Source organism: Triticum urartu, chromosome 1A (genome assembly GCF_056163025.1).
Source record: "Triticum urartu cultivar PI428250 chromosome 1A, HENAU_Tu73, whole genome shotgun sequence".
In the NCBI taxonomy this organism is placed as follows: Eukaryota; Viridiplantae; Streptophyta; class Magnoliopsida; order Poales; family Poaceae; genus Triticum; species Triticum urartu.
This window is the reverse complement of record NC_141873.1, coordinates 493813612-493835031: the sequence shown is the minus strand read 5'-3', so window position 1 is coordinate 493835031 and position 21420 is coordinate 493813612. Positions and strand designations below refer to the sequence as shown.

The window sequence follows — 21420 nt, the reverse complement described above, 5'->3', positions numbered from 1 at the left end:
TCTTGCATGGCAGGGGATGCGCTAGTAGAATAGTGAAAATTTAAAATTATAAGTTGAAGCAAATGAAGCATAAGTTTAATTTGCATTCAAATAATAATTGACAAAGTGACTTACTATATCAACTTTGAATGTCTCATCCAGCTTGATGCTGAAGCGCCTACCATCAACAAGGAAATTTCTGTCGCACAGGCCGCGCTAGTCTTCACAGTGTTCGCACATAATGAAATCTTTTTCGTCGTCAGATGACATTTTCTATGTTCATATAGGTGAAACATTAAACACCTATTAGTATCTAACATTAATTAATATCTCGCCAAATATATATTCATCTAACATTTGACATTAATATATTTAACTATATTCATTTCTAACAATTGACATTACTATATACTTAACTTTTCTATCTAATTCATCTAACATTCGACATTAATCTAACATTTATATAAACTCAAAATATATAAAAAATTAAATAAACAGAAAAACTTATTAACAAATAATATTTTAATTAGATCATCAAATCTCATATACCTAAATTTTCTTATTAAAAATAAACTAGTTGTATTAATTATTGAACTAGTTCAAATCTCATATACCTAAATAAACTAGTTATATTAATTATTGAACTAGTTCAAATCTCATATACCTAAATAAACTAGTTCGACAATTTTCTTACTAAAAATAAACTAGTTATATTAATTATTAAACTAGTTCAAATCTCATATACCTAAATAAACTAGTTTGATAATTTTCTTACTAAAAATAAACTAGTTATATTAATTATTCAACTAGTTCAAATCTCTAATTCGACAATTTTCTATCTAGCTAATTCATCTAACATTCGACATTAATCAAACATTCGATCATCTAATTAACTTTTCTAAAAAACAGAAAATAAGTAAAAATATGTGTGTGTGTGTGTGTATGTGAGTGTGTGTGTAGTGTGTACGTATATATGCATGTGTCTGTATGTGTGCGGTCCCGTACGCCGCCGCCCCGTACGTACGAGCGGGGGCGCCGGCGTACGGGGCGGGGGCGGCGGCGTACATACGGGCGGGGGCGCCGCCATACGAGCCGGGTGCGACGACGACGGATGGCGGCGCGGCGGGTATACGCGAGAGCGAGAGACGTACGGGACCGCGGCGGGACGACGACGGACGGCGGCGCGCAGTGTTCGGGGCGGCGGCGCGAGACGGCGATGACGACGGGGGCGGCGGGGACAGCGACGACGACGACGGACGACGGGCGACGGGCGGCGAGGACAGGTTCGAGCGGCGCGCGAGAGGTTGGAGACGAAAGAAGTGGGAGATCTAACTGAATTTTCGTAAGTATTGTATATATAGGAGAGGCCTTTAGTACCGGCTGGAGCCACCAACCGGTACTAAAGGCCAACTTTGGCCAGGCCAAGAGGCGGGAAGAGCAGGCCTTTAGTACCGGTTGGTGGTTCCAACCGGTACTAAAGGGTGGTCTTTAGTACCGGTTGGAGCCACCAACCAGTACTAAAGGCCTCGCGCTGCCACCCCAAAGTTTAGTCCCACCTCACCGGGCGAAGGGCAGCCGCACTGGTTTATAAACCAAGCCGCGGCTACCTCTTCGAACTCCTCTATATAGCAGGCTTCTGGGCCTAATTAATTAGGGCGCGCTGCCCTGTGAGCCTGCTGGCCCTTCTGGGCCTGCATTTGCACACCCTAGGTCTGGCAGGCCCACTGGGCAGCGCGTCAACAAATTTTTTATATAGTTTTTTTCTTTTCTGCATTATTTATTTTTTTCTATTTATTTTTGAGTAGTTTTTTATATAGTTTTTTCTTTTCTGCATTATTTATTTTCTTCTATTTATTTTTGAGTATTTTTTGTATAGTTTTTTTATTTTCTGCATTATTTCTTTTCTTCTATTTATTTTCTTCTGGAAATTAAATGCTGCATATTGAACAATTAGGTAAATGACCAAAAAACAACAAATGATGTCAGAACATGTTGAAAATTGATGACGTCGCTTTGAATGCTGCATACTGAACACAAAAGAAGTTCGGAGTTCAAATAAGTTTAAAAAACATTGAAGTGGCCGTGTAACAGATGAGTTCTCGTCCGAAACCCTGATACTCCGAAAGAGTATGTCCAGTTTGTACACGAAGTGCGTCTAGTTTTTGCCGTGACCCTCTCTACTCTTTCGTGCATGCTATGCGGGTGATATGATGATAGCATGCCAAGTTTCAACATTTTCAGGATTCATTTTGTAGTGATTTTTAATTTCACGGTCATTTAGCTCTCTAAACAATTAGGTAAATGACCGAAAAACAACAAATGATGTCAGAACATGTTGGAAATTGATGACGCCGCTTTGAATGCTGCATACTGAACACAAAAGAAGTCCGGAGTTCAAATAAGTTTAAAAAACATTGAAGTGGCCGTGTAACAGATGAGTTCTCGTTCGAAACCCTGATACTCCGAAAGAGTATGTCCAGTTTGTACACGAAGTGCGTCCAGTTTTTGCCGTGACCCTCTCTACTCTTTCGCGCATGCTATGCGGGTGATATGATGATACCATGCCAAGTTTCAACATTTTCAGGATTCATTTTGTAGTGATTTTCAATTTCACGGTCATTTAGCTCTCTAAACAATTAGGTAAATGACCGAAAAACAACAAATGATGTCAGAACATGTTGGAAATTGATGACGTCGCTTTGAATGCTGCATACTGAACACAAAAGAAGTCCGGAGTTCAAATAAGTTATTAAAAATAAAAAAGAGGTGCAATGCTGGTTAGTTTGCTTCAAGCCATTCGGAATAGTGTAGACTGCACTGCACATAGCTCAGTGCAATCTATACTATTCCGCAAGGCTTGAAGCTAATCAACATGTAGGTGAGCATTGCAACTCTTCGTCATTGTCTGTGCACTCACGGCTTATAAACCGCTCATACTGCATCTCTCTTGGCGAGGTGGGACTAAAAATCAGCTTACAAAGAAACTCTAGTACCGGTTCATGGCATGAACCGGTACTAAAGGTCTTCGTGGGGGCCTCAGACTGACCATAGCCTGACACAGCCTCATTAGTACCGATTCGTGGCATGAACCGGTACTAAAGGTTACCCACGAACCGATACTAATGATGCCCGCCCGCCTAGCCGTTGGAACCGGCACTAATGTGCTTCACATTTGACCCTTTTTCTACTAGTGCCTCCAACGGCGGCGGCGAAGGCTCTGGCTGTTACGACGAGGAACGGGGCGCCATCACCGCGGGAGAAGGCGACGGCGGCACGGGTACCGGAGGCGACAGATGCTGCATATGCCTGGAGCGGATGTCGGACGACGCCTGTAGCGGCATGTGGCGGTCGCTTCGAGTGGCCCTATGCATGGAGCAGACGATGCTGGACGCGGAGACGTGCATTCCGCTGCGCTGCGGCCACGTCTTCGACGCCGGCTGCATCCGCGGCCAGCGGTTGAAGAGGAGCGGCACCTGCCCGTCGTGCCAGACGTCGGCATGGGTTTCAGCACCATCACTAAGCTTTGACGATGAAGGTGTTTTAGCTTTCCTTATGGTATTTTGGGGTTTTGTGGGGGCGTCCTTGGGTTTCTTTGGTGATCCATAAGATAGCTATTTGTTGGCGACAAAGGAAGCAGTAGTGTAGATACTAGGAGAATAGACCAGTGAAAAAATAGTGCGCTCTAACGTCGTTAATAGCAAGCTATAGCATTATGAACAATGCCTCGCAAAATAAATCAATGTACAGTGTCCCGTTAATAGCACGCTATAGCATACTAGTAGCGTATTTTAAGGGCCACGCTATTTTGCCATGGCATGCTACTCTTTTCAGTTTAATAGATCTAACCTGATGACTTTAGATGTACCTGGAATTCATTGGGCATCAGTTGTTCATACCGCTTCAACTTTATGAATCATGTCGCGTTGTCTACTATTGAGCACTCCTTATTGCGCCATCATTAGTGTCAACTATAAAGGATCAACAAGTAAGCAGCACAGATAATCAGATAATTTTGCAATTTTCTTCATGTCATGGCCTTTAGTATTAAGCAACGATTACAAGTAACGATATTGATCCAAGGTGTATAGTGTCTACACCAAATTTAATTAGGAGCGAGTCAACCATCACATCACTATCACCAGGATGTCAAGCCAGCCATGTGGTGAGAACCATGCTGCGGATGCTTGGAGGGCCAGTTAACCAATTAGCGATCATCCCGAGCACGCACCTAATCATGTATTTTCAGCAAAATTCACCTGAATATGTGTCAGCCTATCCTATATCCTATATGTGCCTGATTTTTTCCCCACATTTTCTGACACCTACAGATACGAGTTTTCAGTAAGTTTTCGCTTAAAAATAGAGTTTACGTGAAGTTGTTGCACATGATTCACATATAATACCATGAAAATTTCCCGTAAAAAAATATACTACTACCATGAAAATTCGCTGAAAGTCAAAATCGCTGTCGGTTTCTGCACGAGATCCTTCTTGTCTTCCTCCCTTTCTTTTGTTGCGGAGAAGTCACCTTCGTCTTCTCCAGCTAGTCAATCTCTTGCAAAACAAAGCAACACGAGGTGACAAATCCCAATCAAAAACCCATGCGGTGCGCCCTCCGGTCCACGCCATTAGCGAGCGACGGTTACCTACCACCTCCCGCTCAGAGGTCGGATCGCAGAGGCCGTCCCTGTCGACAGGACGCAGGCGATAGCTAGCTGCAGAGCCCGCCAACCATGCCGGATTAATCAGGCAAGGCAACATACGGCCTACGCCCGAGTGGCGGGGCGTGAATTGCTTCATGTAGTACTAACGGTACAGCCTTGACTTTTCAGGAGCTATAATTCTGTCAGGCACATTTTAATTTCAGTTTCACGCGAGAACCGGTCCTGGCCACGGAAGAAGAAGTGGGCAGCAGAAAGACAACGCCTACCTGCCGCAGATGCGTCTGCCTTGGCCATTTGAGAAGAAGCAACGTGAGGCTGATTAGGACGGGGGAGATGGAAAGCTGATAGGCACTGCCACTGCAGAAGCACTGAAGCACCCAGCATGCATGTTCTCGACCAGGAGTGCTTGGGTTAAAGGAACGGCGGATCAATGGTCAAATTCAGGAAAGAGCCCATGTGAAGCGCAGGGACACCCTGGAGTGCATCTCGCTTCGAGGGACAAGAAAGGAACCAAGCGGATTGTCAATGCCGAATCATGTATAGGTTAGATTAGCAGTGGAGTAGTGCTAGCATAGCAACATAGCATAGCGTGGATGGATGCGCACCGGCTGGCAGCGGCCAAAGCGCCGCCCTTTCTGCCGGAAAGCCGGCGAAGGCTAGCTGGATCGGCGGCTTTGCTGCTGCCGAATCATGGAGCGTTCCCAGCCGCGCGACTTATTCGTCTGGGTACCGTGCACTCCTCGCCGACGGACGGACGGACGGCTGGGAGGGAAGAAAGGCTGGCCTTTTCCGGTCCCCGGCCGCAACCACTCATCACGGGCGCCGTGCATCCGCGACGACCACCTAGTTTGGCCCATCAACTAGTACAAAATTATTGCAATCTGCCAAGATGAGGAACCAAGAATGGGCACAATTTGTACAACTAGTATTATTTTCTTTCACTTTGTGTTACAAGATCTCACAGCGACAACGAAGAACGAAAGAAGCAACGAATGTTCTGTAGTATGCACAGTTGATTCAATTACTCTGTGTTTGTGTTTGCCCACTGGGGCTAAAGAATCGCACCACGGCCTAGAATTACAAGGCATTCAGCAAGCCAAATTTTGTACAGCACAAGAATTATCTACTTTTTTGGTTGTGTTTTTCAGCGGTTCCTAAGAATGAGTTCACGACGCCGCCACGGTCGGCGGCGAGACGGTGGAGGCGGGGCAGTCCGCGTTCTGCGCCGCGTTGGCGGCCGCCCAGCGCCGGCACGTCCTGCCGAGCGACGCGGCCTTCCGGCGCGCCCGCTCCGAGCCGCTGCCCATGAGCTCCCAGATCGCCCACTCCACGCCGCTGATCGCCAGCACCTGCGACGCCGCCGCGGCCCCCGCGCGCCGGCACAGCAGCACCAGCGCCGCCGCCGCGCACTCCCGCGACCACTCCGTGCCGCGCCGCATCTCGGCCACCAGCTTCGCCACGGCGCCGTCGATGTTCACGATCGCCTCCGCCCCGCCGCGCTTGGCCAGCGACGCCAGCACCGCCGCCGCGGTCTCCTCCTCGCTGATCGCCGACAGTGCCGCCTCCGCGGCGCCCGCGCCCACCAGCTTGCCAACGTTCTCCCTCTCCGCGGACAGGCACAGCAGCGCGGCGAGAGCGTCCTTCTTGGTGCTCGGAGGGCCCGTGCGCACCAGGAGCACGACCTTCTCGATCACAAGTGGGTTCCGGCCGAGCCGGCGGCGGTACGTATGGACGGCGGACAGGCTGAGCACGGTGGCGGCGGCGTTCTCCTTCGCCCGCCATGTCGCGCCGGAGCCCATCACTTCGCAGAGGGCCGCCACCGCGCCGTCGGTGTGCATGATGCGCTTCTTGTTGGCATCGAGAATGGAGAGGTTGAGCAGCGCAGTCACGGCGTTGAGCTGCAGCGCGGCGTCCTCGGAGTTGAGCAGCGGCATGAGGAGCGGCACGGCGCCGGCCTCTCCGATGAACGCGCGGCTCTCGGAGCCGGACTTGGCGAGCAGACGGATCTCGTGCACCACGCGGTTGTCCGAACCAGGGGAGAACGAGGCCGAGAGCTTCTTCACCAGAAACGACGCGGTCATGCGCGCAGCCTCCACCGCGGCCTTGTTTGCGGCCACCGGTGGCGCCGGCTCGGGCTTGCCAGGCTCGCTGCCTTCCATGGCGACGCCATTCTCCCGGCACCACCGCGAGATCAAGTTCTTGAGCGCCTTGTTGGGCACGAGCTCCAGATTAGTCAGCACCTGGCCGGTCTTGGGGCACGTCGACTTGCCGGCGCCGAACCACCGCGTAATGGACTCGCGGTCGTACGTCTGGCCACTGGAGGACACAACGGGGTCGCGCATCAGGTCGAGAGAGATGGGGCAGCGGAAGTCCGGCGGCGGCGCCAGAGGCTCGGCGTCATCGTCGTCAGCGTCCACCTTGGAGTCCAGCGGCCGCGGCGTGGCAGCGCTGAAGAGGACGCACTTGGCGTACCGGAGGAGGCCGACGAGGGCAATCATGGCCGACGTCCACCGCTCCGCCAGCCGGTCGCCGATCTCGCGCTCCAAGATCTCGATCTCCTGGCTGCAGCTGGCGGGGTCGTTGATGGCCACCTCCTCGAGGATGGCCTCCAGGCGCTCCCTCTCCGGCACGATCTCCCGCTCGACCTCCTGTATGAGCGCCAGCACGCTGGCCTTGAGCTCCTGCTCGGCCGCGGCCTCGGGCGCGGGGCGCCGGCACTGGCGCGACGCGAGCGTGAGGAGGTCGGCCACGTCGTCAGCAAGCCCGAGCTCGCCAACGGGGAGAATATCGAGCAGCGTGGCGAGGTCGTGCTGCAGCTCGCGCACGCGCGCGGCGACCTCGTCGGACTGGAGCAGCAGGCGCATGCGGCTGCGCGCGGAGCAGTCGGCCACGACGGCCTTGAAGCGCTGCAGCACGAGCAGCACCTCGCGGAGGCAGAGCGAGGCGGACCTTGGCATCCCGGCGCCCGCGCCCAGCGCGAGCAGCAGGTCGTCAAACACGGCGACGAGGAGGCGCGCCCGGCGGGACACGGACGCGAAGACGGCCCGGAGGAACGGCGCCGGCGGGTCGGCGGCGGCCAGGTCGCGCGCCAGGCGGCGCAGGGAGCGGAGGATGTCCGCGTCGGGCGCCGACGAGGAGTAGGGCGAGGAGGATGGCTCGGCCGTGCTGGCCATTGCGGCAACCAGACTCAGAGGGCGGCGACGGAGGCGTGAAGGCTTTGGATGGCGTCGGGTTGAATGAATGAATGAATGAATGGGATGCCGATGGAGTGCGGCGATGGATGAGAACGGAGAATGGAGATGAGACGAAGTGGAGGGCGGGCGCGGGTATATATACGAGCGCGACGTGTTGGCGCGTGGAGCGGTGGAGAACCGGAGAAGAAGGCGGAAGGAATCGTCCCGACTTCCGTGGACCGTGACGCGAGGCTGATTGCCCGTCTCATCTCAGCCGTTTTGTTTATTGTTTTTTCATGCCTTAGCGGTGTTATTTTCGCTTATTTTATCGGCGCTATTGTTTGAAGGAAGGAAGATGTCAGTTAGTGGCATGTGGAGCGCTGGATCGGGGGCGATGGACGGTCGGGATGGGTTGTTGGGGTGTGGGGTGGATTGGTGACCCGGCTTGGGTCCGGCAGTTGAAGCGGCCTGACCTCCTCACGTGCCTGATCAATGTGCAGGCCGGGTTTATGGTTGGAAATCGTCTTAAGCATGTGGCTGCGTTGCACAGTGACACGGTCCGTGCGGTTCTACTCTTTCATTTCATCGGCGTCGCGACTGTATCAACTTTTCTCTCCTCAGAAAATGCACGACCATATCAACTTTGGGTTTTTGAAGCGGAGATGATTGCACTATTACTACCAAATCATACTCCTAAATGACACTGGTAGCACAATGTCTGTTCAAGTTCTACTGGTAGGATATTCCAGAGGGCTCGTACGTGTGCATTTTCGACAACTTTGGGGACGCCGCATGATAAAGGGCGGCAACCGCATACTATTCACACGCCCAAGTTTGTATTCCTGTGCAAGTTACGTATTTAACATGTGTGTGCATGTTTTTCTCTGTTGGACAAGTCGATTCCCTCCGATGCCATACTTACTTGTCTGCAAGACTAACATCGTAGATCCCTTCAAAAAAAAAAGACTAACATCGTAGACAAAGGGTGGGCATCCAGCTGGGTCGATCGTGATGCCACATTTTTGCATCGGCCGTCTTCTAATCTACTCCATCCGTTCGAAATTATTTGTCTCGAATATGAATGTATCTAGAATTAAAATATGCCTAGATACATTCATTTTCGTCACAAGTAATTCTAAACGAAGGGAGCAGCTAGTTAGTTTGCTCATGAAGTTCACGCCCACGCAAAAGCTCAGCTACGCTTCCAAATCCGGCACACAAGGCATGGTTGGGATGGCCAACAAAAATGGTGCATACACCAAAGTGGATGGTATTAGAACCAGATTGGCAGCCGTTGTACATCAATTTCTGTGACGAGTAATTTGAAACGGAGGGGGTAGAAAGTGGCAAGCCGAGAGCAACGAAAGAAGGCGACGGACAAAGGCGACATTCACGTCAGAGATAGCTGGCCGGGATTAACAGTCGCTCGCCTCGCCAGAGCCGGATTCCGCACAGCACCGCAGCCATGCATGAACCCATCCGCGCACGGCACGGCACGGCGCACGAGCACGTACGCGCAGCGGCGGTCAATTTTACACGGAGCCGGCAATAAAATACCGCCCCGAAAAGTTGCTCCCAGAAAAGCGGGCAAGTTCTTCCAGCCCGCCCGGCCGGCCACCCAACACTTGCCGTAAATCTTCATTGTTCGTGATTAAAATAATCAAAGCTTGAGCATCAGCGCACACCGGCCTGGGTAGGAGTAGTAAAAAAACGGAGGCTTTGTTATCGAGATGGCCTTTTGACTTGATCCGATCCTGGCGCGAGGGTGTGGAGAACTGGCCTCGTGGCGGCAGGGGAAGCGGCCTTTGACCCCGGGCGTGCACGTTTACCACTCCCTGTCGCCGCTGGCCGGTACTAATCCGGTGGCCAGCGGTCACCTCCAGCTAATAATCCCCGACGCGATCCAGCGAGATACGGCCGGCGCGTCGGTGTCGCTTGCGCACGTCGTCGACCGGCGTACTGGCGGACGTGGAAGCCACGCCGCCCGGCTGCCACGGCGCCGAACGTCGCCGTTGCCGCCGCGTGACCTCGGCGGCCCGCAACCGCGCGCGAGCGCGACGGCTGACAGCTGAGGAAAAGACGGGCGGTAAAAGTAAAACAGCGTCGCGGGTTCTTTTCTTCTGGACGAAGGTACGGCGGCCGGCCGGCCGTCCGGCCGGCGGCTGATTCTGTGGCTCGCCGTGGCTGATGACAAGTCCTAGGTCGTAGTAAGCGGTGAGAGCGACGGGGCTTTCTCCGGACGTGTGTGGTGATGGCGAAGCGGAGGAAGAATGGCCCGCGCGTGGAGGACGACGGGAGTGTCTGCGACTGTCCACGCGCTGCTACTGACGGCGCCGCCGCGTCGTGATTGGGAGATCTGGAATAATGCGGGTTGCCAGCGTGCCGTAGCGGCGTCGGCTTGGACCATTCGACCGTTCCGTGGAACCTAGTGGGATAGCGGCAGTGTGCCCTTGCGGTCCATTCCATTTCCATGGAAGGATACACGGAGCTCTTTTTTTCAAAACAAAGTAATATATGGAGCTGCCAATTTATCGATGGCGCAAATCCTATCTTGCATGGCCGACCAAGCGAAGAACTTCACTTTGAACGACGCCCAGGCCTTCCAAACTCCTTCTCCGGCGCCTAATCCTGCTTCTCCTCTTCCTCCTCCGGAGAGTCCGGAGGCAGGCCGGCTCCATTGCGAGCGGCACGCCGTGCCTTCATCTCTGCTCGACGCTGCGGGGTCAGCATCTTGTAGTAGGTATCCTAAAACAGGCCGTTGCTACCAATGAACGGCGAGGTTGGAGCAGAATAGGGCGTCGTCAGGGTAGTGGTTGTGGCGTAGACTGGAGTGAGAAGCAGGAAATGGGGACAACTAGGGTTGTGAGGCTTGTCGTACAATTGACGGGTTTCTGCGTGTTTTCACGAGAATCCCACCTGTCAGTCCTATTTGGGGCACACGTCTAAGGATTATTTTTTTCAAAACTGTGATGATTTTTATAGCAAATTCGGAATCTATACGTTCTCACACAAGAAAATCAAAACTAGCACCCTGTCGGCCTCCAGTTGGCCGAAGAGGGGCTCTTCCGCCTGCGGTTGACCGAAGTGGGCTTTTCAGCCTCCCGTTGGCTGAAGAGTACCCCAACTGGACCGAAGAGTACTCTTTGGTCTACCGTTGGCCGAAGAGTGCTCTTTGGTCATCCGTAGGCCGAAGAGTACTCTTTGGGGCCCAAGGCCTAGCATAGGCAAAAGAGCGCAGCCATGCAGTTTCGGCCTCCTGTTAATGCGAAAAGTTGGGACCCGAGGACTCTTCGGCCTACGGTTGACCAAAGAGTGCTCTTCGGCCTACGGTAGACCAAAGAGTCCTTTTCAACTCAGTTGGGGCACTCTTCGACCAACGGGAGGCTGAAGAGCCCACTTCGGTCAACCGCAAGCGGAAGAGCCCCTCTTCGGCCAACTGGAGGCCGACGGGGTGCTACTTTTGATTTTGGTGCGTGAGAACGTATAGATTCCGAATTTGCTATAAAAATCATCACAGTTTTGAAAAAAGCGCTTTCGGTCCTTCACATATACATCCGTCCCAGATATGGGTTGTGGATAAGGGGTGCCGGACAAGTCAAACATATACGGCCGCTTTTAGGGGTTCAGTTAGGTCGCATTTTCACGACCAGGCCGTCCACCTAGACGTATAGGAAGGATATGAAGGGTCCGGTTACAGATTCTCTAAACCCCTAATTTTTTTGTATTTTGCCTGCCAAAAATGTTATAAACATGTAAACACTTCTTAATTAATTAGATTGAACAAAACCTTTCTCTGCGTTTAGAAAAAACTCGGACAACAACGTTGTTGTTTTTAGACTCATTCTTTTATTTTCGTACTTCATTTCTTATTATATATAAACAAAATTGGCACTAGCGCACTCGTAAGAGATGACACTTATTCAGAGTGCATATTTTGAACTTGTCAATTACTCATTTCTAGAAGTAGAAAATCTGGTGAGTCACTTTATACTACTCCAAGTTTGTTCCCTGTTGCGTTAATTTTGTTATTGCATGTTGTGTTAAAAACACTCTTATATTATGAGACGGAGGGAGTGCTGACTTGCTTTGGAGTGCATGTCAATAGAAGCAACGCATATGCTAGCGTCTGAGGGTGTGTCGACCTAGCCAGCCGTCGCCTCTTGACCTAGCCAACCGCCGCCTCCAAAAAGCTAGGGTAGTTCGCCTCCCGCCGGCGCCGGCGCCGATCCGTCCCGTCTCCGATGGCCTCAGGATCTTGCCCCTTGCCGGTGGGAGGGCTCTGTTTTTAGATCTTTTTTCGAGCTTTGTTAGGGTTTGTGTCCTTCTCAGGTAGACGAGGCGGCGACGGCTCCCTGAAGATGGAATAAAGGTCTCCCCGCCTAGCCCCCGTTCCGGTAATGCGTCTAGCGTTATCAGTGGGCGTGTGGAGGTGTGTCTCCGACGGATCTGTCTTTGGTGGATTTGCACGGATATGTTCGTCGTTCGTTTTTGTTCGTGTCTCTTCAGGTTGGATCATTTTGATCTACACTCTTCATCTGCGGTGGTTGCTGTTCTGGTGTGTTGATTCTACGAGGCCTTAGCACGACGACTTCCTGACTGTCTATTACAACAAGGTTTGTCCGGCTCCGGCGAGGGAGGGGCGATAACAGCGGCGCGCCTTCGGCTCGTTTCAGTGCTTGTAGTCGTCGCTAGATGGTCTATGAAAGTGGATGTAATTTTTATCATTTCTAGTGTTCGTTGTACTATCATGACTGAAGATGAATAGATTGGAAGTTTTCCCGTAAAAAATAAATAAAAATAGAAGCAACGCATGAAAAGGAATAGACTAGCGTGTTTGTCATTCTCTAGCAACTTGCGCATAGAAATGTGGAGAGCTTTCATCAGCCTCGGATATATGAGCATAGCCTCAGATCTGAAAGTCCTCAGTTAGACCTGAAAATTTGGACTATAAAAAGTCTGCCTTATATAATAATTCAGTTCTTGATCTTTCATGTCATTAAATTACTTGCAACTTGCAGGAAAATGTGCCGACAGCTCAAGGTATTGGAGCATCAATAAACGTTAGCGGAGGTGCGAAACAAGTGTTTGATTATTTTAGGGTCCGAATAACTGCCACACGTGTGGCATGGATGCGAACCCGCCCGCACGCCTCGTGTGGCATGGACGGGAACCGGCCCGCACGACCACGTCCGCGCGCACAAAAGCACGGCCCGCACGTTCGGTGTGTGGCAACCCCGCCCGCACTGCCCCGTCCGGGCCAGACGACCCGCTGCCCGCACGACCCAGCCGTTCCCGGCCTCCGATCCATCCCCTCTGTCGTCTGCCGCCATCTGAAGGAAATATGCCCTAGAGGCAATAATAAAGTTATTATTTATTTCCTTATATCATGATAAATGTTTATTATTCATGCTAGAATTGTATTAACCGGAAACATAATACATGTGTGAATACATAGACAAACAGAGTGTCACTAGTATGCCTCTACTTGACTAGCTCGTTAATCAAAGATGGTTATGTTTCCTAACCATGAACAAAGAGTTGTTATTTGATTAACGGGATCACATCATTAGGTGAATGATCTGATTGACATGACCCATTCCATTAGCTTAGCACCCGATCGTTTAGTATGTTGCTATTGCTTTCTTCATGACTTATACGTGTTCCTATGACTATGAGATTATGCAACTCCCGTTTGTCGGAGGAACACTTTGTGTGCTACCAAACGTCACAATGTAAATGGGTGATTATAAAGGTGCTCTGCAGGTGTCTCCAAAGGTACATGTTGGGTTGGCGTATTTCGAGATTAGGATTTGTCACTCCGGTTGTCGAAGATGTATCTCTGGGCCCTCTCGGTAATACACATCACATAAGCCTTGCAAGCATTGCAACTAATGAGTTAGTTGCGAGATGATGTATTATGGAACGAGTAAAGAGACTTGCCGGTAACGAGATTGAACTAGGTATTGAGATACCGACGATCGAATCTCGGGCGAGTAACATACCGATGACAAAGGGAACAACGTATTTATTATGCGGTCTGACCGATAAAGATCTTCGTAGAATATGTAGGAGCCAATATGAGCATCCAGGTTCCGCTATTGGTTATTGACCGGAGACGTGTCTCGGTCATGTCTACATTGTTCTCGAACCCGTAGGGTCCGCACGCTTAAGGTTTCGATGACAGTTATATTATGAGTTTATGAGTTTTGATGTACCGAAGTTAGTTCGGAGTCCCGGATATGATCACGGACATGATGAGGAGTCTCGAAATGGTCGAGACATAAAGATTGATATATTGGACAGCTATATTCGGACACCGGAAGTGTTCCGGATGATTTCGGAGAAAACCGGAGAGCCGGAGGGTTACCGGAACCCCCCCGGGAGAAGTAATGCCATATGGGCCTTAGTGGAGAGAGAGAGGGGCAGCCAAAGGTGGGCCGCGCGCCTCCTCCCCCTGGTCCGAATTGGACTAGGAGAGGGGGGCGGCGCCCCCCTTTCCCTCTCCCTCCCTACTTCTTTCCCCCTCCTAGTAGGAGTCCTACTCCTACTAGGAGGAGGACTCCTCCTTGGCGTGCCATAGAGGCCGGCCGGCCTCCTCCCCTTGATCCTTTATATACGGGGGCAGGGGGCACCCCATGACACACAAGTTGATCCACGTGATCATATTCTTAGCCGTGTGCGGTGCCCCCTTCCACCATAGTCCTCGATAATATTGTAGCGGTGCTTAGGCGAAGCCCTGCGACGGTAGTACATCAAGATCGTCACCACGCTGTCGTGCTGACGGAACTCTTTCCCGACACTTTGCTGGATCGGAGTCCGGGGATCGTCATCGAGCTGAACGTGTGCTAGAACTCAGAGGTGCCGTAGTTTCGGTGCTTGATCGGTCGGGCCGTGGAGACGTACGACTACATCAACCAAACGCTTCCGTTGTCGATCTACAAGGGTACGTAGATCACACTCTCCCCCTCTCGTTGCTATGCATCACCATGATCTTGCATGTGCATAGGAATTTTTTTGAAATTACTACGTTCCCCAACACCATCGTCCCCCACCTCTCGAACCCCGACCTCCGTCGCCGGCCATCTCTGGTTGCCATGGCAACCAGGGCAGATCCGTAGGGCGCTCCCACCTCAAACCACACCCCAATCCTCCCCACCCCACCCCCCACTCCAACCCAGCCCTCCAGAGACGATCATCTAAAACCAGGTGAAATCTCCCGATCTCATCCTTCTCATCCTTAAGGCTGAAAATCTCTCAATCTTGTACTGGGTCCATGCTATAGGGGTAGAACACTGCATGGTTCAGTGTATATTCGCAATTGCCAAGCAGAATACACCAGATCTGCCATGTACTACGTTTGAGATTAACTTAAGTTCATAGTTTAATTGATGCAAGTAGTTGGGTATGAAATGGATGAGTAGGAATCCCTAAAAAAGGGCAGGAAGGACAATTTTTGGAACGAAGGGGGTGGGAAAAATTAATTGCCACTTGTGTATAACGACAGTTGCCACCTTTCGTTGTCAATAGCTGCCACCTATTTTGACCTGTTGCTTGCCATCCCTATCTTCTATGTGCAAGCAGCAGAAGAATACAATTCTTGTGGATTGTTGATGCCTTCTTGTTCATCCAGTGATTGAGAACACATCGGAAAGAAGCGAGACACGGAAAGAATGAATCACGAAGATGGCGCTGATGCTTGGGGTTCTCAAAGGCCAAAAACGCCCCCTTGGAATGCATCAGAGTACAGTCAACTCATCTCTGCAGGGCCATTGCTGCCACTACTAGAATAGTATGCAGGCATAGGTATGATGCGTGATAACAAAAGAAGAGAACAGTTGCCATCTTCGCAACGATGAAGATGACATTCTACTTATGTCATACACTGTCATTTTTTCGCAGGTTCTTATGACCAAAACACTCATAGGGGGCCCCCGTGGCAAGTTCAGTCACAAGGCGCTAACACTGACAAATGTACGGGCAGCCAACTTCAACTAGCTAGTATGGCTAATTAAGGTAATGCAAAACGAAAAAAGAGCACATACTGCTGTGGACATGAAAAATGAACATGCAAAAAAACTGGCAAAAGGACTCTATCACGGGTGAAAATGCAGAGCCTTCATGCAGCATGTGGCATCAGGCAGCACCCATGTACCTGCCATCGACGTCATACACAGGTGAGTCCATAAAAAAAGTGAAGTTGCGGATGCTCAATTAGCAGAAGGAGCATAGTTGACAACTACAATTGCCATGACTAGACATCTATAGTTGCCATGAATTAAAAACTACACTTCTCATCCCTGGACAACTGTTGTTGCCATCCCTGGACACCTGCAGTTGCCATGGAGGAACAACTGCAGTTGCCATGCCAGTGCAACTACATTTGCCATGCCATGGCAACTGCAGTTGCCATGAAGGAACAACTGTGGTTGCCATACCGATGCAACTACAGTTGCCATGCCAGTAAAACTGCGGTCGCCACATCAGGGGCAACTGTAGTTGCCGTGCTAGCACAAAACTGCATTTGCCATGAATTGACCAACCACTACTATGCTTACAGGTTATTACGCTAGTGGTAAACCGACAAACGTCTCGTGGCAAGCTTCACAAATTGCAGGTGGAGCACGTCATTATGGTGTCACAGACCACACAAGATGGTCAAATGCATCACAACAAGGTAAGGAAAAAAACTGAACCACAAAAAATAGCACTACATTTGTTATTTGTAGTTATTTGTAGGCAAAACAAATAGTTGCCATGTTTGTTGAACAGTAGCTGCCATGACTGGTACCACAAAAAACAGCTGCCATACATGTCCACGCGCAGACTCACGGCTTGCTGTTTGAAATGATGTCATGCCAAATCACTCGAAGATGGTGTGATCTGTTGCGATACACATGTTATCCAAACAAAAATCTTACTCTCGTACCTGTTTTTTCTATTACAGGGCCTACAACTACACTGAACAGCGGCGCGGGGACATCTATGGCGGGGAGCTCTGAGCGCACGGAAGACGCGTTCCACCAGCCAGCAGACAATCATGCTGCAAACAATTTCGAGTCAAAGTCGGGAATGGCAATCATTCCAGCAATGCCAACAAGCACCCCTTTGAACACAAGCACTGGCAACACTCAAGTAGATGGAACTGCCGCCGATACTGAAGTGAATGATGAAACTGACGACGACGCACAAGAGGATGAAGATGGTGGGCAATCAGAGATCATGGTACCTCAGCCACCGTACATTGGGCAGAGATTTGAATCATTCGAACAAGCAAAGGAATACTACCAGACATATGCAAAGTTCCATGGATTTGCGGTCAACACCGAGTACCATAGGAAAATTAAGAAAACTAACGAGTACAGCAGAGGTGAGATGAGGTGCCACAAGGCACGGAGGAACAAGAAGGGGAAAGGTGTTGCGCCTGCCGTTCCGGAACGAAAGAGAGGTATCATTCTCAAGACTGAGTGCCCTGTCCGGTATAAGCTAAACGTAGATGGAGCACAGTGGGTGGTCAATGAATATTTTGACGAACACAACCACCAACTCATAAAGAAGTTCGACCTGGTAAAATTTCTGACCGCCCATAGAGGGTTCACCCCCGTCGAAAGGCAATTCGTAAAGCTGCTACATGATTGTAATGTCGGTCCATCAAGAATGGTACAGATACTATCTCTCATCCACAGCAAAAAGGGGACTCTGAGTAGCATGCCGTACATACCAGCTGACGTCACAAACCTACAGGCCAAGTACCGTAGAGAGAGCAAGTTGACAGACATAGAGGCCACAATGGCCTACTTCGATGAAAAAGCGAAGGAAGATCTAGATTTCTTCTACAGGATATGGTTGGACGATGAGGACCGTGTCAGGAACATGTATTGGGTGAATGGTGCTGCAAGGAGAGCCTACAAACATTTCCGAGATTGCATTTCATTCGACGCGACGTACCTCACCAATATGTACAAGATGCCATGCGCTCCGTTCATAGGAATAAATAACCACAATCAGTCGTTGTAGTTCGGCTGCGGGCTCGTCCGGAACGAAGACACGGATGGATACGTTTGGCTGTTCAAGACCTTCTTGGAGTGCATGGATGGACTTGCTCCGATGAACATAATAACAGACCAAGATTTCAGCATGCGTGCAGGCATAGAGGAGGTCTTTCCGTTGGCAGTGCACAGGCACTGCAGGTGGCACATTATAAAGAAGGCTGAGGAGATGCTAGGACTGTTCTTTGCTGACCGTCCAGAGCTGCACAAGGCATTCGAGCTGTGCGTGGACCACAGCTTGACGATGGAGGATTTTGAAAGGAGCTGGATGGCCATGACTAAAACACATCAAGTCCAAAACAACGAGACTCTTGTTAGCCTGTGGGAGAAGCGAATGTACTAGGTGCCGGCCTACTTCATGCAGTGCTTCTTTCCCTTTCTGCAGACTACGCAGCGCAGCGAGGGGTTCAATGCTGTTTTGAAGCGGTACGTCAGCCCTGGCAACTCATTGCTACAGTTTGCCAAGCAGTACACAGCTTTGCAACAAAAAATTCTGGGATCTGAGCTACAGCAAGAAGCGACCACGACACTAAAGCAGCCAAAATTGCTAGCGTATTTACCGATAGAGAGGCAAATGAGCAAGATATACACCAACAAGATCTTTAACAAGTAAGTCAGTTGCGTTACAGTCTTATTTGCAGAAAAAGCACCAAGTCAGTAGGTGCCTTATAGAGTGCAATGCAGTTGCCATGATGTGCAGTTGCCATGTTTAATGAAATACTATTTGCCATGCTTACTCAGCTGCATGTTGCCATGCTCAATGAAAATTATGTTTTGCCATGCTTGCTCGGGTGCATTTTCCTTGTTGAATGAAGTTCAGTTGCCATGTTTAATGCACTGTGCTTCCATTGGGGCATGTTGGCATGCAAATGCCAATGTCAACTGGAAAAATGTTATATTGGCGACACATATGCCGAAATGCAGTTGCCATGTTTAATAAAATGCATCTGCCATGTTTGTTGAAATGCAATTGACATGTTTACTCAACTGTAGATGCCATGTTTAAATAAAAGGGCAGTTGCCATGTCTTATGCAATGTGCTTCCATTGGGGAATGTTGGTGTGGAAAAATGACGATGTCCAGTTGAAAATGTACTACAGTTGCCATGTCTAGTGTACTACAGTTGCCATGTCTAGTGTACTGCATTTGCCATGTCTAGTGTACTGCATTTGCCATGTTCAACGTACTATATTTGCCATGTTCAATGAAATATGTTTGCCATCTTCAAACAAAATGTATTTCTATTTCCATGACAACATAAGGTGGTATAAGAAAAGAGCGCACGATAGTTTAACAGAAAACACACAAAACTTGCAGATTCCAGGAAGAAATAAAGCATGCCAGCATGTTCATGGCTTTCCAGGTGGACGAACATATGTTCAAGGTGTGTTCTATTTTGGGCATGTCAGATTCAGAACCTGAAGACCCGGACAAAGGAAGGAACTACTTCGTCAAAGCCTTGATAGGCGAAGGCGAGTACTACTGCCAATGCTGCAAGTTCGAACGGGACGGCATTGTGTGCTGTCACATACTAAAAGTAATGGACATGAACGCTGTGACACGGATGCCCCGCCATTTCATAAGGCGGCGATGGACTTGGGACGCTGACGACGCGTTGGCGCCGTAGACAACACATGCAGTTTTGGCTATGCATGACGAGAGACCTGAGTCAACCATGGAAGCCGTGAGGCACGTTGTGCTGACAAAGAACTATGCTGAGCTAATTGATGAAGCGTGCAAGAGTGATGAGACAGCGAGAGTCGCAGAAAAACACAGGAAGGCACTGAAAAGAGAGCTTGATGAGATCAAGAAGAGGAAAGCTGAGGAAGCCTTACACCGGTTCCCCTGCACATCGAGTGTGCCTTCATCCACGGGGCCATCATCTGAAAACTCGGAGATAGGATCTGGAACAGCAAACACACAGACCTAGGTCAGAAACCCACCCCGTTCTATCACAAAGGGTCGTCCAAGAGAGATAAGGTACAAGTCGGGATTGGAGATCCAAGCAAAACACAAGAAAATGAAGAAAGGGGCGGGCAATCCATGAGCAAAAATTGGGGCGATGTGACATGGTCCTTGTGGACATTTTGTTTTGTACCCTAGATGATGAGAATTTTTTTAAAAAAATTGGGAGAATGACTCTTGAGGGGCATCAGAAGTGGAAGAAAAATTCATTGAATGGATAAATGCAGTTGCCATGTTATGGGTACTTAATCTGCCATGTTATGTGTAGTTAATCTGCCATGTTATGTGTAGTTGGTCTGCCATGCAATTTTATACTAAATATGCCATGCTATTTTATACTAAATATGACATGCTATTTTATACTAAATATGCCATGCTAGTTGTACTGGATCTACCATTTTAGTTGTACTGGATCTGCCATGTTAGTTGTACTATATCTGCCATGTTAATTATGCTGGATCTGCCATGTTGTTTGTACTGTATCTGCCATGTTAGCTGTACTGAAAATATGCCATGGTATTTGTAATGACTCTGCATGGCATATATTTTTGTGACAATACGACGCGGTTTAGAGACACATAGTGTGTTGTGTGCAAATGTATGGGAAACAAGTTGGAAAAGCGTAACGTGCATAAACCGCAGCAAAGGTTGTGGCTACATGATCAACCTACCCATGCTAGCTGGTGCAGTTAGCGATGAAAAAGAAGAAGCAAAACAGCCAAAATGAAAAATGACGATGACTTTCACTACCCATGTCTGAAGAACTACATTTGCCATCTTTTTTAAAACATCGTAGACGCATTCGAAACAGCAAACCGGTGCTAGAAACGATGAAACCATTATAATAATGATAAACATAAAAACATATCTGCTGTAACGCCTAAAATAGGTTCACGTCCACACATATATTACAGAAACTATTCAAATGTCACTCACACACCACCACTACATAGTTAGGCTACGTGGGGTTGCAGTCATAACATAGCACACAAACATAGTTTTCAACGAGAAACAAAGAGATAGTACCTTACATTCCTCGGCAACAGAATGTAAGGTATGCGTCCGGTGTGTAACGCCACGTGGTCACTTGTACTTCTTGATGACTTTCTTGACAGCTTCCTCCACGAACTCGCGTGCTCCGGACCGCTTGTTGAAATCTTCAGTCGTCAACCAGTTCCATGTGTAGATTTTTCGGAGCTCAACGACCGTTGCAGCTGTGATAGGGGGGACAATTCTGCCTTCTCACTTTGAAAAGTATTCTAGCGCGTGAAAGCCACAATCCGTCCTGCACGAGGAAAAGAGTCAGCTGAACACGCAAAAAGGACAGTCATAACAAAGATAGACTTCAATTCAGATGTGACAACAAAAGAGGGGTTGGATTGATGTAAATGGCACATGAAGGAAGGAAGAAATTACGTGTTCCCTTGCTTCGCAGTCGCCACATACTCAGTCGGGAAATGCCTGGTCTGGACCTTTGAATGTTCGTAGTGACAGTTCCATGTCTCTTTGAGGTTGTTAATGAAGAAATTGGCATGCGTAGTAAGGTCTGCATCAGCTTCCAAACGGATTGAATCAAGCACCTCAAAACGTCGG

General features: G+C 49.4%; 3 protein-coding genes across 3 annotated transcripts; 2 read left to right on the top strand and 1 right to left on the bottom strand.

The window, feature by feature from the left end:
- Nucleotides 1-5636: 5636 nt before the first annotated feature.
- On the bottom strand, nucleotides 5637-7958 carry LOC125521645 (U-box domain-containing protein 16-like). The gene has a single exon (XM_048686707.2). The coding sequence runs from the start codon at nucleotides 7814-7816 to the stop codon at nucleotides 5810-5812; it is 2007 nt and encodes a 668-aa protein (XP_048542664.2). The 5' UTR covers nucleotides 7817-7958; the 3' UTR covers nucleotides 5637-5809.
- Nucleotides 7959-15875: 7917 nt separating this feature from the next.
- On the top strand, nucleotides 15876-17830 carry LOC147991915 (protein FAR1-RELATED SEQUENCE 5-like). The gene is made up of 3 exons (XM_087538868.1): nucleotides 15876-15990; nucleotides 16374-16490; nucleotides 16761-17830. The coding sequence occupies exons 1-3, from the start codon at nucleotides 15876-15878 to the stop codon at nucleotides 17828-17830; spliced, it is 1302 nt and encodes a 433-aa protein (XP_087394994.1).
- A 72-nt stretch (nucleotides 17831-17902) lies between these two features.
- Nucleotides 17903-19489, top strand: LOC147991914 (protein FAR1-RELATED SEQUENCE 5-like). Its single transcript, XM_087538867.1, has 3 exons — nucleotides 17903-18175; nucleotides 18248-18471; nucleotides 19180-19489. The coding sequence occupies exons 1-3, from the start codon at nucleotides 17903-17905 to the stop codon at nucleotides 19487-19489; spliced, it is 807 nt and encodes a 268-aa protein (XP_087394993.1).
- The last annotated feature ends 1931 nt before the right edge of the window (nucleotides 19490-21420 follow it).

Coding starts and splice junctions, on each gene's coding strand:
- LOC125521645 (XM_048686707.2), bottom strand. CDS start 7,816: ATGGCCAGCACGGCCGAGCCATCCTCCTCGCCCTACTCCTCGTCGGCG.
- LOC147991915 (XM_087538868.1), top strand. CDS start 15,876: ATGAACATGCAAAAAAACTGGCAAAAGGACTCTATCACGGGTGAAAAT. Junction 15,991..16,373: donor GCCATCGACGTCATACACAG/GTGAGTCCATAA, acceptor CTATGCTTACAG/GTTATTACGCTAGTGGTAAA. Junction 16,491..16,760: donor GTCAAATGCATCACAACAAG/GTAAGGAAAAAA, acceptor TTTCTATTACAG/GGCCTACAACTACACTGAAC.
- LOC147991914 (XM_087538867.1), top strand. CDS start 17,903: ATGGATGGACTTGCTCCGATGAACATAATAACAGACCAAGATTTCAGC. Junction 18,176..18,247: donor TCCAAAACAACGAGACTCTT/GTTAGCCTGTGG, acceptor CCCTTTCTGCAG/ACTACGCAGCGCAGCGAGGG. Junction 18,472..19,179: donor ACCAACAAGATCTTTAACAA/GTAAGTCAGTTG, acceptor CAAAACTTGCAG/ATTCCAGGAAGAAATAAAGC.